The 16,563-nt window shown below is 41.7% G+C and overlaps 1 protein-coding gene across 2 annotated transcripts in view; it reads left to right on the top strand.

Moving 5' to 3' along the window:
• Positions 1-833: 833 nt before the first annotated feature.
• Positions 834-16,563, top strand: part of LOC129861986 (potassium voltage-gated channel subfamily D member 2-like) — a 135,010-nt gene continuing 119,280 nt past the window's right edge. The window contains exons 1-2 of one of the 2 annotated variants that reach the window (XM_055933239.1): positions 834-1,592; positions 1,905-3,111. In XM_055933239.1, coding sequence (XP_055789214.1) covers positions 2,000-3,111 — 1,112 coding nt within the window. In that variant the 5' untranslated portion in view covers positions 834-1,592; positions 1,905-1,999. The remainder of the gene's footprint in view (positions 1,593-1,904; positions 3,112-16,563) is intronic. The other variant, XM_055933238.1, reaches the window with a different exon arrangement.

Raw genomic sequence — 16,563 nt, 5'->3', positions numbered from 1 at the left:
AGTTGGTTGGCCCTCTTTGATGTCACGTAGGTTGATAATTTGCTATGTTTTCATTTGTAAAAACCCTTTAACAGAAAGTCTCACTTTACATTATTACTCAACTTTACCCGTTAGAGTGATCTCACCCGGTCTTAGGGATGGCTAAGTCTGGAATGTTGTTAAATGTGATGTTGTGGTGCCTCTAGGTCAATTCAGAATGCTGATTCAGGACCTTATTACTGATCGATGTGTTTGATTTTATCACCATGTTTCTCTTTCTACTTGCATTTATATTAAATGTGTATATTTTCTGTTATTTATGTAATTCAGGGTTCATCAGTAAAAGAGACCTTGGTCTCAGTATGACTCCCTGATTGTAACGATCGTCCTGGGAAGAAGGTGACCAAAACGCAGCGTGGTAAGTGTTCATAGTATAATTTAATTCAAAACTGAACACTAAACAAAATAACAACGAGGAAGAACGAAATCGAAACAGTTCTGTCTGGTGAAGACACACAAAACAGAAAACAACTACCCACAAAACACAGGTGGGATGAGGATACCTAAGTATGGTTCTCAATCAGAGACAACGATAGACAGCTGCCTCTGATTGAGAACCACACTCGGCCAAACACATAGAAATATAAAACATAGAACAAAAACATAGAATGCCCACCCCAACTCACACCCTGACCAAACCAAAAATAGAGACATAACAAAGGAACTAAGGTCAGGGTGTGACACTGATACCAAAAAAAAAAGGTTAAATAATCCTAATCAGTTGTCACTAAGTGCTTTACAGATACCCAGCCTAAAACCCTAAAGAGCAAGGAATGCAGATCTATAAGCACAATTACAAGGCTTCTCAGCAAAATACCCGTATAAGCTACACGGAAAAATAGCTGAGTGGACATTTTAACATAATTCACTCATATTCCAACGGTTATAAAATTATGTCACGAACGCTAACAACACTTGACTACGCTAAACATCACGAGTCAACGCGGGAAATCACAATGAATTTCGGTGATCCAAAGCAAAGGGGCTCCCAGTCGGTAGCGGATAACTTGCACAGTTTTGGAGATAACACCTCATTCGTTACTTCCCGTTTTATATGAATGAGTTAATTTTTTTAGCGAACCACCACACCACCAGTTGTGAAATGTCTAAACCTGCGAGGAGACCACTCCTTTTATAGCTGCATTTTTCCCCGTCTCCTCTCCTTTCTCCACACACTCTCGCTCAGTTCCTGAGGGGGTGGTCTTGCAGTCAGTCAGTCAGTGGATGTGAGAGGAGCAGATTAGTTGCGCTTTTATTGCGGAGCAGCTGCAACGGAAGAAATAGGCACCGGAGAGACACCACTAACTGACCGTTTTCTCTTTCTTACCGGGTGATGTAAAGAAAAACGGTGGATGGAATATCGAACATGGATAGAGGGAGACTGCTGAAACTCTAACTTGTTGATGCACCGTTATTTACCAGTGCTTTGCTTTGAGGATTGTCCCTGCTTATTGGCGTAAAGTGAAGCGGGTGGAGCAGTAGTCTATTTGTCCTCTTATGGAGACATATTGCGTTTCATTGATTTAACTATGCATTGTGAAGAATAAGTTATGGTAAGATATTCATTAAATCTATATTTTTTTTCTGTTTCAATTGTTCATTTTTAGACTGATGTGTGTGTCTGTGTGTTCAGTTCCCATTTATTTTCTTTGCAACAAAACAATTGACAACTTTAATTGTAAAATCGATGTAGAGTGATTGCCATCCTCTACTCCCCAACCCCAACTATATTACAAACCAAAAAGCTGGTTTTAACATTAGACCATCGGAGATAACCCACATTAGCCTATAGCCAACATGAACTTAAACTTTTGAATATAGTTTTGCCAATACTATTCTAATATCTTGTATTGTCCCCTCTGTAGATGACCATTCACCTATCCATTTCCAAGCCATAGCACTGTGATTGCCGAAGCAGCAGGTTCGTTCAAAACACACCGGCTCGTTCCAACCGGTCAGCATGGCTGCAGGAGTGGCGGCATGGCTCCCCTTCGCCCGCGCGGCGGCTATAGGATGGATGCCGGTTGCTACCGGTCCTATGCCCATTCCTCCCCGGGAAAATAAGAAATCACAAGACCAGGGACTTATCATCCTCAACGTCAGCGGTCAGAAGTTCCAGACGTGGAGTAACACTTTGGAACGCTACCCGGACACTTTACTGGGGAGCACCGAGAAGGATTTCTTTTTCCACGAGGAAACAAAAGAGTACTTTTTTGACCGTGACCCTGATATTTTTAGACACATTCTGAATTTCTATCGCACGGGAAAACTGCACTACCCACGCCAAGAGTGTATTGCAGCTTATGATGAAGAGTTGTCGTTTTTTGGGATCATACCTGAGATTATTGGAGACTGTTGCTATGAGGAGTACAAGGACCGGCGGCGCGAGAACCAGGAGAGGCAGCAAGATGACGAGGACGATGAGAAAGAAGATATAGCGCCGCCAAACATGACCTTCCGGGAGTACATGTGGCGGGCTTTTGAGAACCCCCACACGAGCACCACGGCCCTGGTCCTCTACTATGTCACCGGGTTTTTCATAGCCATCTCAGTCATGGCCAACGTGGTGGAGACGGTGCCGTGTGGAACCCTCCCCAACCGCGCCAAGGAGATCTCATGCGGGGACCGTTACGCAGTGGCCTTCTTCTGCCTGGACACGGCCTGCGTCATGATCTTTACCATCGAGTACCTCTTACGGTTAATCGCAGCCCCCAGCCGGTACAACTTTATGAAGAGTGTGATGAGCATCATCGACGTGGTTGCCATCATGCCTTACTACATCGGCTTGGTCATGACGGACAATGACCAAGTGAGCGGGGCTTTCGTCACCCTCAGGGTCTTCCGGGTTTTCAGGATTTTCAAATTCTCCCGGCACTCTGCGGGGCTGCGTATCCTGGGCTACACACTGAAGAGCTGCGCCTCGGAGCTGGGCTTCCTGCTCTTCTCCCTCACCATGGCCATCATTATCTTCGCCACTGTGATGTTCTACGCAGAGAAGGGCTCTGCTTCCACCAAGTTCACCAGCATTCCTGCTGCTTTCTGGTACACCATTGTCACCATGACAACGCTGGGGTAGGTGTTGCCTCTTGGAGACGGTGGTTGTGAATGTGTTCAGTTCACAACGTGTCGAAACGAGCTTGGCTACTAAATAGGTTATTGGTAGGCTTACACCACAGTCACGTATCACTGCAGTTTCTCACTGATAAAGCCCCATCTTCTGCATTCTAGGCCTATTCTATTCTATCATATGAAACGTATGCACATGATAACTATTTCACACTCTGTGAAAGCTTAATGGTACAGCAAATGTTTTTATTTATAGACCCTCTTATTATAAGGCTGGTAAACGTAACTGATTAAAGAAACTCCAAACCACGTTTCAGTTGGTTATATTGGACCCCTCATGAGCCTACTGACAAAGTTAATGAGGGTTAGAAGGTGTAGGTCTAATTGACACCCATCTATCTCTCTCTGTCTCTGTCTCTGTCTCTGTCTCTGTCTGTCTGTCTGTCTGTCTGTCTGTCTGTCTGTCTGTCTGTCTGTCTGTCTGTCTGCCTCTCTCTCTCTCTTTCTCTCTCGCAGTCTCTCTTTCTCTCTGTCTCTCTCTCTCTCTCTCTCTCTCTCTCTCTCTGTCTCTCTCTGTCTCAGTCTCTCTCTTTCTCTCTCTCTATCTAACTGTCTCTCTCTCTCTGTCTCAGTCTCTCTCTTTCGCTCTCTCTCTCTGTCTCTCTGTGTGTCTCTCTGTCTCTCTCTTTCTCTCTCTGTCTCTCTCTCTGTCTCCCTGTCTCTCTCTTTCTCGCTCTCTCTGTCTCTCTGTCTCGCTCTCTCTGTCTCTCTGTCTCTCTCACTCTTTCTCGCTCTCATCCCTCGTTGTCTCCAGAGTGGCAATGAACAACGCAGCCAATCGGCTGGATGTGCTGATGTTGCATAAGTTAATTAATCATGGTTAAGGCGATCATTTTAATTAATGTAGCCGATATTGATGTGCCGCACTCAACCAGTCAGTAGCTTATATGATTGATTGATTGTTCTTTTGAGGGGAATTCTCTCTCTCTCTGCCTTCCACCCCATTATGCGCGCAGCTCGAGTGCTGCGACAGTTGCTCTCCGTGGTGCTGAAAACCTCCTTTGCGTTTCGTTTAACGCCACGCTTGCTGCCAGCGTTCGTTGCTATACTGCTGTCTTGTGTTGTGCTGCTGCCGTCAAAATAATACAGACACAATACCGTGTGAGTGTCTGCCTGTCTGGCTGGCTGAAGCATGCAGCGTGAACATAAGTCATAGCCTGGAAATAATCAGACCATTCCCAATTCGTGTGTTAAAAATACCCGGGTTGCTCCTTCGATCAACGAGCTCCTCATGAAGTCTGTTACTTTTCCTGTGTCAAAAGAGAGAGGAGAAATACAACTCGGCTTGACAGTTCCCTAGCCACCTTCCCTGTAGCACATTCAAGTTTTGAAGGTATTATAGAAGAATATTTTAATAATTGAAGTTAGGAGGTTTTTGGACCAATGATCACAGAGAATTATGACCACTGACAAGGATGACAGGAGTGTGTGTGAGAGAGAGAGAGAGAGAGAGAGAGAGAGAGAGGGCGAGAGGGAGAGAGAGAGAGAGAGAGAGAGAGAGAGAGAGAGAGGGAGAGAGAGAGAGAGAGAGAGAGGGAGAGAGGGAGAGAGAGAGAGAGACCACTCAACCACTGCGACATATCAAGTACAAAAATGCCTAGAAAATGTCCATATTACAGTCACACTGCTGCATCTGAGGGTGTTAACTCTTCTTGGCAGGTGTAATGACAGTTACAGTAATGTTCATGCATTATGTAAACATACTGTACGGTAACGTTCATGCATTATGGAAACATATTTTACAGTAACATTCATGCATTATGGAAACATATTTTACAGTAACATTCATGCATTATGGAAACATATTGTACAGTAACATTCATGCATTATAGACAACATATTGTACAGTAACATTCATGCATTATGGAAACATATTGTACAGTAACATTCATGCATTATGGAAACAGATTTTACAGTAACATTCATGCATTACGGAAACATATTGTAAAGTAACATTCATGCATTATGGAAACATATTTTACAGTAACATTCATGCATTATGGAAACATATTTTACAGTAACATTCATGCATTATGGAAACATATTGTACAGTAACATCCGTGCATTATAGAAACATTGCGTTTCAATTGGCACCCTATTCCCTTTATTGTGCACTATTTTTGACTAAGGCACATAGGGTTCTGGTCAAAAGTAGGGTACTATGTAGGGAATAGGATGCCATTTGGAATGCATGAATACTGTACATCTAGGCTAGTAGCAGAACGATGAAATGCGTTCTATTTGTTTTCATCTATCCACACTCACACCAGTCAGCAGGCTCTCTGTCTCTGGCAGCTGGTTACCCATCAAACAGGTTTAGAGGAAATTATTGTCCTTAAATTATAGGACCATCTGTGTGTATTTGTGCTGCGTTTCATGTTAATTTATCACCATTTAGAAATAATTGATCATCATTTACAAATCACTTATAATAATGGCCACGTGGTATTATAATGAACCATTATTTCAGCGGGTTGGTTGACTGGGAATACATGATGTTTCACAGCAACGACCTCTTTTATAGCAACAACCTCTTTTACAGCAACTATTTTACAGCAAAGGCCTCTTTTACAGCAACTATTTTACAGCAAAGGCCTCTTTTACAGCAACTATTTTACAGCAAAGGCCTCTTTTACTGCAACTATTTTACAGCAAAGGCCTCTTTTACAGCAACAACCTATTTTATATCAACTACATCTTTTACAGCAACTATTTTACAGCAAGGCCTCTTTTACAGCAACAAACTCTTTTACAGCAGCTACCTCTTTTACAGCGACGACTTGTAGAAGAGTTTTGACCTGAGGAATAAATAAAGACTTGACAACTTGTCTAGTCTTTAATTTGTTCAAATCAGTTACTATCCATGCAGTGGATTGATTCACATCTTTCATTATTTATGATAAAATGCGCCCATATTCCTGTAAGCACTTAGAGACTTGTCAAAATATTGATGATTACCAAGGCAACAACACTCCATCCATTTACCCCACCGATAATATGTGGAAAAGTAGCTGTAAAACCCTCCTCTAACCCTCCTTCCTCTAACCCTTCTCTAACCCTCCTCTAATCTTCCTCTAACCCTCTTCTAACCTTCATCTAACCTTCCTCTAACCCTCCTCTAACCCCCTCCTCTAACCTTCCTCTAACCTTCCTCTATCCCTCCTCTAACCTTCCTCTAACCCTCCTCTATCCCTCCTCTAACCCTCCTCTAACCTTCCTCTAATCTTCCTCTAACCCTCCTCTAACCTTCCTCTATCCCTCCTCTAACCTTCCTCTAACCCTCCTCTCATCTTCCTCTAACCTTCCTCTAACCTTACTCTAACCTTCCTCTAACCCTCCTCTAACCTTCCTCTAACCTTCCTCTAACCTTCCTCTAATCCTCCTCTAACCTTCCTCTAACCTTCCTCTAACCCTCCTCTAACCCTCCTCTAACCTTCCTCTAACCCTCCTCTAACCCTCCTCTAACCTTCCTCTAACCTTCCTCTAATCCTCCTCTAACCCTCCTTTAACCCTCCTCCAACTCTCCTCTAACCCTCCTCTAACCCTCCTCTAACCTTCCTCTATCCCTCCTCTAACCTTCCTCTAACCCTCCTCTCATCTTCCTCTAACCTTACTCTAACCCTCCTCTAACCCTCCTTCAACCTTCCTCCTACCCTCCTCTACCTTCCTCTAATCCTCCTCTAACCTTCCTCTAACCCTCCTCTAACCCTCCTCTAACCTTCCTCTAACCTTCCTCTATCCCTCCTCTAACCCCCTCCTCTATCCCTCCTCTAACCCCCTCCTCTAACCTTTCTCTAACCTTCCTCTAACCTTCCTCTATCCCTCCTCTAACCCCCTCCTCTATCCCTCCTCTAACCCCCTCCTCTAACCTTCCTCTAACCCTCCTCTAACCTTCCTCTAACCCTCCTCTAATTTTCCTCTAACCTTCCTCTAACCTTCCTCTAACCCTCCTCTAACCCTCCTTCAACCTTCCTCCTACCCTCCTCTAACCTTCCTCTAACCCTCCTCTAACCTTCCTCTAACTCTCCTCTAACTCTCCTCTAACCTTCCTCTAACCTTCCTCTAATCCTCCTCTAACCCTCCTTCAACCTTCCTCCTACCCTCCTCTAACCTTTCTCTAAGCTTCCTCTAACCCCCTCCTCTATCCCTCCTCTAACCCCCTCCTCTAACCCTCCTCTAACCTTCCTCTAACCTTCCTCTAACCCTCCTCTAACTCTCCTCTAACCTTCCTCTAACCTTCCTCTAATCCTCTTCTAACCCTCCTTCAACCTTCCTCCTACCCTCCTCTAACCTTTCTCTAACCTTCCTCTAACCCTCCTCTAACCCTCCTCTCATCTTCCTCTAACCTTCCTCTAACCTTCCTCTAACCCTCCTCTAACCCTCCTTTAACCTTCCTCCTACCCTCCTCTAACCTTCCTCTAACCTTCCTCTAACCCTCCTCTAACTCTCCTCTAACCTTCAGAAAGCAATCAGAGGCTATATCCCTTATATATCGAGTGATTCTGATTCTGATGGTGCGGACCAGTTTGTTTTAAAGCACAGCACGGAAACTAATTGATCAAAGTTCACCAAATCCTGATGCAGGTCTGATATGGATATTAACTTTCTAGTTTAGAGAGATATGGCTGCATCCCAAATGGCACCCTATTCCCTATGGGCCCTGGTCAAATGGCACCCTATTTCCTATGGGCCCTGGCCAAATGGCACCCTATTCTCTATGGGCCCTGGTCAAATGGCACCCTATTTCCTATGGGCCCTGGCCAAATGGCACCCTATTCTCTATGGGCCCTGGTCAAATGGCACCCTATTCCATATGGGCCCTGGTCAAATGGCACCCTATTCCCTATGGGCCCTGGTCAAATGGCACCCTATTCCCTATGGGCCCTGGTCAAATGGCACCCTATTACCCATGGGCCCTGGTCAAATGGCACCCTATTCCCTATGGGCCCTGGCCAAATGGCACCCTATTTCCTATGGGCCCTGGTCAAATGGCACCCTATTCCCTATGGGCCCTGGTCAAATGGCACCCTATTCCCTATGGGCCCTGGTCAAATGGCACCCTATTCCCTACGGGCCCTGGTCAAATGGCACCCTATTCTCTATGGGCCCTGGTCAAATGGCACCCTATTCCCTATGGACCCTGGCCAAATGGCACCCTATTCCCTATGGGCCCTGGCCAAATGGCACCCTATTCCCTATGGGCCCTGGTCAAATGTAGTGCACTACATAGGGAACATGGTGCCATTTGGGAAGTAGTAATAAGCAAACCAATTCCAGGAGGAGGTAGCAGCAGAGCAGCTACTAGCAATTGAAACAAACCCCATAATCAGATCTGTTTGATTTTTGTCACAATTACCTCCTCACCATAAACACTCTATAGTCAATTACTGCATCCTATTCCTCCCTCCTCCTCCTCCTCCTCCTCCTCCTTGGATCCTGTGGAGGTAAAGACAGGGCAGTGTCTGGACACTCCTCTCCCCGTGCTGATGGGTCATTGATCGTGCTTAAGCAGACATGCAGACACCGGGGGAGAGGAGGAGAGGTGGAGGAGAGAGAGAGATGACAGAGATAGAGGACAGAGAGAGAGGACAGAGAGGGAGAGGACAGAGGGAGAGGACAGAGGGAGAGGACAGAGAGAGAGAGAGAGCAAACTATAATGCTGTTTTGCCCTAAAGCGGCAGTACACAGAATACCTGACCACTGTTACTGACCCAAAATTAAGGGAAGCTTTGACTATGTACAGACTCAGTGAGCATAGCCTTGCTATTGAGAAAGGCCGCCGTAGGCAGACCTGGCTCTCAAGAGAAGACAGGCTATGTGCACACTGCCCACAAAATGAGGTGGAAACTGAGCTGCACTTCCTAACCTCCTGCCAAATGTATGACCATATTAAAGACACATATTTCCCCCAGTTTACACAGATCTTGATAAACTCACATATCTACTGGGTGAAATACCACAGTGTGCCATCACAGCAGCAAGATGTGTGACCTGTTGCCACAAGAAAAGGTCAACCAGTGAAGAGCAAACACCATTGTAAATACAACCCATATGTATGTTTATTTATTTTCCCTTTTGTACTTTAACTATTTGCACATCATTACAACACTGTATATAGACAAATATCTTTATTCTTTTGGAACTTTTGTGAGTGTAATTTTTACTGTTCATTTGTATTGCTTATTTCTTTTAGTTTATCTATTTAATTTGCTTTGGCAATGTAAACATATAAGGAGAGAGTGGACAGGAGAGAGGGAGAGGGCAGAGAGAGAGGGAGAGGACAGAGAGGGCAGAGAGAGAAATCTCTGTGACTGGGGGGACGTAACCCCCACAACTGGATGCCTAGTCTAACTCACTATAGCTTCTTCTCAGCTAGTCTGAGTAGGCCCATACTTATCCCTCATATTTATGGAGTATAATCTCTGTGCTGCTCTTTGATATACCACAAAAGAAGACATGCTGTGGTGCTCTGGGACATACCACAGAAGAAGACAAGCTGTGGTGTTCTGGGACATACCACAGAGAAGACAAGCTGTGGTGTTCTGGGACATACCACAGAAGAAGACAAGCTGTGGTGCTCTTTGATATACCACAGAAGAAGACAAGCTGTGGTGCTCTGGGACATACCACAGAGAAGACAAGCTGTGGTGTTCTGGGACATACCACAGAAGAAGACAAGCTGTGGTGCTCTTTGATATACCACAGAAGAAGACAAGCTGTGGTGCTCTAGGACATACCACAGAAGACAAGCTGTGGTGCTCTGGGACATACCACAGAAGAAGACAAGCTGTGGTGCTCTGGGACATACCACAGAAGAAGACAAGCTGTGGTGCTCTGGGACATACCACAGAAGAAGACAAGCTGTGGTGCTCTGGGACATACCACAGAAGAAGACAAGCTGTGGTGTTCTGGGATATACCACAGAAGAAGACAAGCTGTGGTGTTCTGGGACATACCACAGAAGAAGACAAGCTGTGGTGTTCTGGGACATACCACAGAAGAAGACAAGCTGTGGTGTTCTGGGACATACCACAGAAGAAGACAAGCTGTGGTGCTCTGGGACATACCACAGAAGAAGACAAGCTGTGGTGTTCTGGGACATACCACAGAAGAAGACAAGCTGTGGTGTTCTGGGACATACCACAGAAGAAGACAAGCTGTGGTGTTCTGGGACATACCACAGAAGAAGACAAGCTGTGGTGCTCTGGGACATACCACAGAAGAAGTCAAGCTGTGGTGCTCTGGGACATACCACAGAAGAAGACAAGCTGTGGTGCTCTGGGACATACCACAGAAGAAGACAAGCTGTGGTGTTCTGGGACATACCACAGAAGAAGGCAAACTGTGGTGTTCTGGGATATAACATAGAAGAAGACAAGCTGTGGTGCTCTGGGATATACCACAGAAGAAGAGGATAAAATGCCTCTATACTGTTGAGATGGAGCAGGTTGCTGCCCAAGGTTTCACTACCCTCGAGAAACCCTTTATAAGTTCAATTCTTGCCAAATATGAAATTCATATGGTGGTATGGAGTGGATCTTGAAATCTTTAAAGGTCAGGGATATCTAGAAATATTTATGACAGTCTATTCAATATGGGGAAATGGGATTATATACAGTACCAACAGAATCTGAGTCTATCGCACGATCCAAAATGGAGGAGCTATTACCAGATGATTTAGATCTATAGTGCATAGGGGGCAGGCTCTGATTTGAAGTGTATATGTGGTTTCTTGCTACGTACAATACAGTACAGCCCTCTCCAGTTGAGATAGAACCAAAACCTACAGAACATTTTACAATATACAATGTATCTAGTACCATGAGAGACTGGGTTTATACAGTACAGTGTATCTAGTACCATGAGAGACTGGGTTTATACAGTACAGTGTATCTAGTACCATGAGAGACTGGGTTTATACAGTACAGTGTATCTAGTACCATGAGAGACTGGGTTTATACAGTACAGTGTATCTAGTACCATGAGAGACTGGGTTTATACAGTACAGTGTATCTAGTACCATGAGAGACTGGGTTTATACAGTACAGTGTATCTAGTACCATACAGTACTGGATTTATACAGTGTATCTAGTATCTAGATTGAGTGTATTATGAGTTTTCTTGACACATTATATCCCTCTCTAGCTGCTCCACAGTCAGGGTGATGTGGTAATGGTTTGTTTACTTGCTACGGTATTGCAACGGTCAGGGTGAACGAGCTGCGCAGGGATTTCTTTTTGGTGCTTCAGATCACTGAAGTAATTTAAGGTGCAATGGAGTGCACCGCAGAAACGAGGACAGCTGTGAAAATGACCAAAGTCAAGCGAAACCCATAAGGAAGGAGAGGAGAGAGAGGAGAGAGAGGAGAGAAGAGAGGGGAGAGGGGGAGAGAGAGGAGAGAGAGGATTGAGGCGAGAGAGGGAGAGGGAGAGGGAGAGAGGAGAGAGAGGAGAGGAGAGAGAGCGGGAGAGGAGAGAGGGGAAGGACAGGGCTAGTGGAAAATGGAAGGGACACGCACGCCACACTGCACACCTGGCCACACCAGCCACTCTGAGTCCATCTGAGGCACACGTAGAGGTCAGGGTTCAACTTTGTGTCTTGACGCAACCACCAACACATGAATGCAGTTTCCCAATCCTGGTCCTGGGGATCCAAAGGGGGGGCATATTTCAGTTTTTGCCCAAGCACTAACTCATTTTATTCAACTAATTAGCTCATCATTAAGCCTTTGATTTGAATCAGGTTTGTTAGTGCTAGGGCAAAAACGAAAAAGTCTCTATTGAAATAGCTTTGGTCTATTTTTATTAAACACGGTGTCTGAGAAACGAGAACATATCCCAATATGATTGGGATATAGTTATTATTGTAGTAGTAGTAGTATATAACCATAATTATTATTATAGTAGTATATAACCATCATCATTATTGTAGTAGTAGTATATAACCATAATTATTATTATAGTAGTATATAACCATCATCATTATTGTAGTAGTAGTAGTATATAACCATAATTATTATTATAGTAGTATATAACCATCATCATTATTGTAGTAGTAGTAGTATATAACCATAATTATTATTATAGTAGTATATAACCATCATCATTATTGTAGTAGTAGTATATAACCATAATTATTATTATAGTAGTATATAACCATCATCATTATTGTAGTAGTAGTATATAACCATAATTATTATTATAGTAGTATATAACCACCATCATTATTGTAGTAGTAGTATATAACCATAATTATTATTATAGTAGTATATAACCATCATCATTATTGTAGTAGTAGTATATAACCATAATTATTATTATAGTAGTATATAACCATCATCATTATTGTAGTAGTAGTATATAACCATAATTATTATTATAGTAGTATATAACCATCATCATTATTGTAGTAGTAGTATATAACCATAATTATTATTATAGTAGTATATAACCATCATCATTATTTTTGTAGAAGTAGTGTATAACCATATTATTGTAGAAGTAATATATAACCATACTTATTATTGTAGTAGTAGTATATAACTAACATCATTATTGTAGTAGATGTAGTATATAACCATACTTATTATTGTAATAGTAGTATATAACCATCATCATTATTGTAGTAGTAGTTTATAACCATAATTACTATTATTGTAGTAGTATATAACCATCATCATTATTGTAATAGTAGTTTATAACAATGATTAAAATTGTATTATTAGTATATAAGCATAATTACTATTGTAGTAGTGCTGTATAACCATCTTCATTATTGTAGTAGATGTAGTATACAACCATAATTATTATTGTAGTAGTAGTATATAACCATCATCATTATTGTAGTAGTAGTAGTAGTATATAACCATCATTATTATTTTAGTAGTAGTATATACCCATAATTATAATTGTAGTAATAGTATATAACCATCATTACTATTGATATTAGTAATATATAACAGCAATAATTATTGTAGAAGTAGTATATAACCACAATAACTAATATAGTAGTAGTATACAACCATAACTATTATTGTAGTAGTAGTATATGACCATAATTATTACTGTAGTTGTAGTATATAACCATCATCATTATTGTAATAGTAGTATATAACCATATGTATAATTTTAGTATTAGTATATAACCATAATTACTATTGTAGTAGTTCTATATAACAATAATTATTATTGTAGAAGTAGTATATATCCATAAATACTACTGTAGTATATAACCATAATTAATATTGTAGTTGTAGTAGTATAGAACCGTACGTATTATTGTAGTAGTAGTATATAATCATCATCATTATTGTAGTAGTAGTAGTAGTTTATAACCATCATCATTATTGTAGTAATGGCGTGTTTAAACATCACCATTACTGTAGTAGCAGTAGTATATAAACATCATCATTATTGTAGTAGTAGTAGTATATAACCATCGTCATTATTGTAGTAGTAGTATCTAACATCAACATTATTGTAGTAGTAGTATATAACCATACTTATTATTGTAGTAGTACTATATAACCATAAATACTACTGTAGTAGTATATAACCATACTTATTATTGTAGTAGTAGTATATAACCATAAATACTACTGTAGTAGTATATAACCCTACTTATTACTGTAGTAGTAGTATATAACGTTCTCATTATTGTAGTCGTAGTATATAACATCATCAGTATTGTAGTCGTAGTATATAACATCATCAGTATTGTAGTCGTAGTATATAACATCATCAGTATTGTAGTCGTAGTATATAACATCATCAGTATTGTAGTCGTAGTATATAACATCATCAGTATTGTAGTAGTAGTATATAACATCATCAGTATTGTAGTAGTAGTATATAACATCATCAGTATTGTAGTCGTAGTATATAACATCATCAGTATTGTAGTCGTAGTATATAACATCATCAGTATTGTAGTTGTAGTATATAACATCATCATTATTGTAGTAGTAGTATATAACATCATCAGTATTGTAGTCGTAGTATATAACATCATCAGTATTGTAGTCGTAGTATATAACATCATCAGTATTGTAGTCGTAGTATATAACATCATCAGTATTGTAGTAGTAGTATATAACATCATCAGTATTGTAGTTGTAGTGTTTAACCATAATTTACTGTAGTAGTAGTACATAACATGATCATTATTGCTTAGCTCTGGATATATCAGAACCCCTTCCGGCATATCAAATGAAAGTCCTGCATGCAAAACATTAACTTCATGGTTGGAGTGTTTGAAGTCACCAGCTCCAATCCATGTTTGATGGAATTGAAATGTACAGGGAAGATCTGAAGGGCCTGACTTCCTTTAGCTTTTGCCTGAGATAACGAATAATGTGTTCTTGACAATCTGCTACTCAAGGTGTACATCCCTAATGGAACCCTATTCCCTATATAGTGCACTACTTTAGACCAGAACCCTATTCCCTATATAGTGCACTACTTTAGACCAGTGCTCTGGTCCCTATTCCCTATATAGTGCACTACTTTAGACCAGGGATCTGGTCCCTATTCCCTATATAGTGCACTACTTTAGACCAGGGCTCTGGTCCCTATTCCCTATATAGTGCACTACTTTAGACTAGGGCTCTGGTCCCTCTTCCCTATATAGTGCACTACTTTAGACCAGTGCTCTGGTCCCTATTCCCTATATAGTGCACTACTTTAGACCAGGGATCTGGTCCCTATTCCCTATATAGTGCACTACTTTAGACCAGTGCTCTGGTCCCTATTCCCTATATAGTGCACTACTTTAGACCAGTGCTCTGGTCCCTATTCCCTATATAGTGCGCTACTTTAGACCAGTGCTCTGGTCCCTATTCCATATATAGTGCATTAATTTAGACCAGGGCTCTGGTCCCTCTTCCCATATATTGTGCATTACACCCAATAAGGCTCTTGTCCAAAGTAGCGCACTATATAGGGAATAGGGTGCCATTTGGGATGTTGCCATGCTGTTGGTTAACTTACGACACCCCTGGCATACACATACAAGGAAGATTATTTTCTCTCTCTCTTTTTTCTCTCTCAAAGGTAGCGTATCACGTATTCTCCGAGTGTTCTGGGTGTTTTTTGCTTATACATAGTGTTTTGTGTGTGAGTTGTACTGTTCGTCTCGTATTGGCTGAATTTTCTGGTTTGAGTATTGATTATATACGGTCCTCTTCCTTACGTGCTGAAACCCTATCTGATGTGTGATCTAAGAGAATATGAGAAGTGTGTGTGTCTTTGTGTGTGTGTGTGTGTGTGTGTTATCCAGGAGTGTTGACATCATGTCAGATGTTAACTGTTATGAATTATCTAGAGTGAAAGATACAGTTGAAGTCAGAAGTTTACATACACTTAGATTGGAGTCAATTAAACTCATTTTTCAACCACTCCACAAATTACTTGTTAACAAACTATAGTTTTGGCAAGTCGGTTAGGACATCTGCTTTGTGCATGACACAAGTAATTTTTCCAACAATTGTTTACAGACAGATTATTTCACTTATAATTCACTGTATCACAATTACAGTGGGTCAGAAGTTTACATACACTAAGTTGACTGTGCTTTTAAACAGCTTGGAAAATTCCAGAAAATTATGTCATCGCTTTAGAAGCTCCTGATAGGCTAATTGACAGAATTTCAGTCAATTGGGGGTGTACCTGTGGATGTATTTCAAGGCCTACCTTCAAACTCAGTGCCTCTTTGCTTGACAGCATGGGAAAATCAAAAGAAATCAGCCAAGACCTTTGTAGACCACCACAAGTCTGGTTCATCTTTGGGAGCAATTTCCAAACGCCTGAAGGTATCACGTTCATCTGCACAAACAATAGTACGCAAGTATAAACACCATGGGACCACGCAGCCGTCATACCGCTCAGGAAGGAGACGCGTTCTGTCTCCTAGAGATGAATGTACTTTGGTGCGAAAAGTGCAAATCAATCCCAAAACAACAGCAAAGGACCTTGTGAAGATGCTGGAGGAAACAGGTACAAAAGTATCTATATCCACAGTAAAACGAGTCCTATATCGACATAACCTGAAAGGCCCCTCAGCAAGGAAGACGCCACCGCTCCAAAACCTCCATAAAAAAGCCAGACCACGGCTTGCAACTGCACATGGGGACAAAGATCGTGCTTTTTGGAGAAATGTCCTCTGGTCTGATGAAACAAAAATAGAACTGTTTGGCCATAATGACCATCGTTATGTTTGGTGGAAAGAGGGGGATGCTTGCAAGCCGAAGAACACCATCCCTACCGTGAAGCACGGGGGTGGCAGCATCATGTTGTGGGGGTGCTTTGCTGCAGGAGGGACTGGTGCACTTCACAAAATAGATGGCATCATGAAGTAGGAAAATTATGTGGATATATTGAAGCAACATCTCAAGACATCAGT

The sequence above is a fragment of the Salvelinus fontinalis genome, chromosome 9 (assembly GCF_029448725.1).
Source record: "Salvelinus fontinalis isolate EN_2023a chromosome 9, ASM2944872v1, whole genome shotgun sequence".
Classification (NCBI taxonomy): domain Eukaryota; kingdom Metazoa; phylum Chordata; class Actinopteri; order Salmoniformes; family Salmonidae; genus Salvelinus; species Salvelinus fontinalis.
This window is presented reverse-complemented; position numbering and strand designations above follow the sequence as displayed.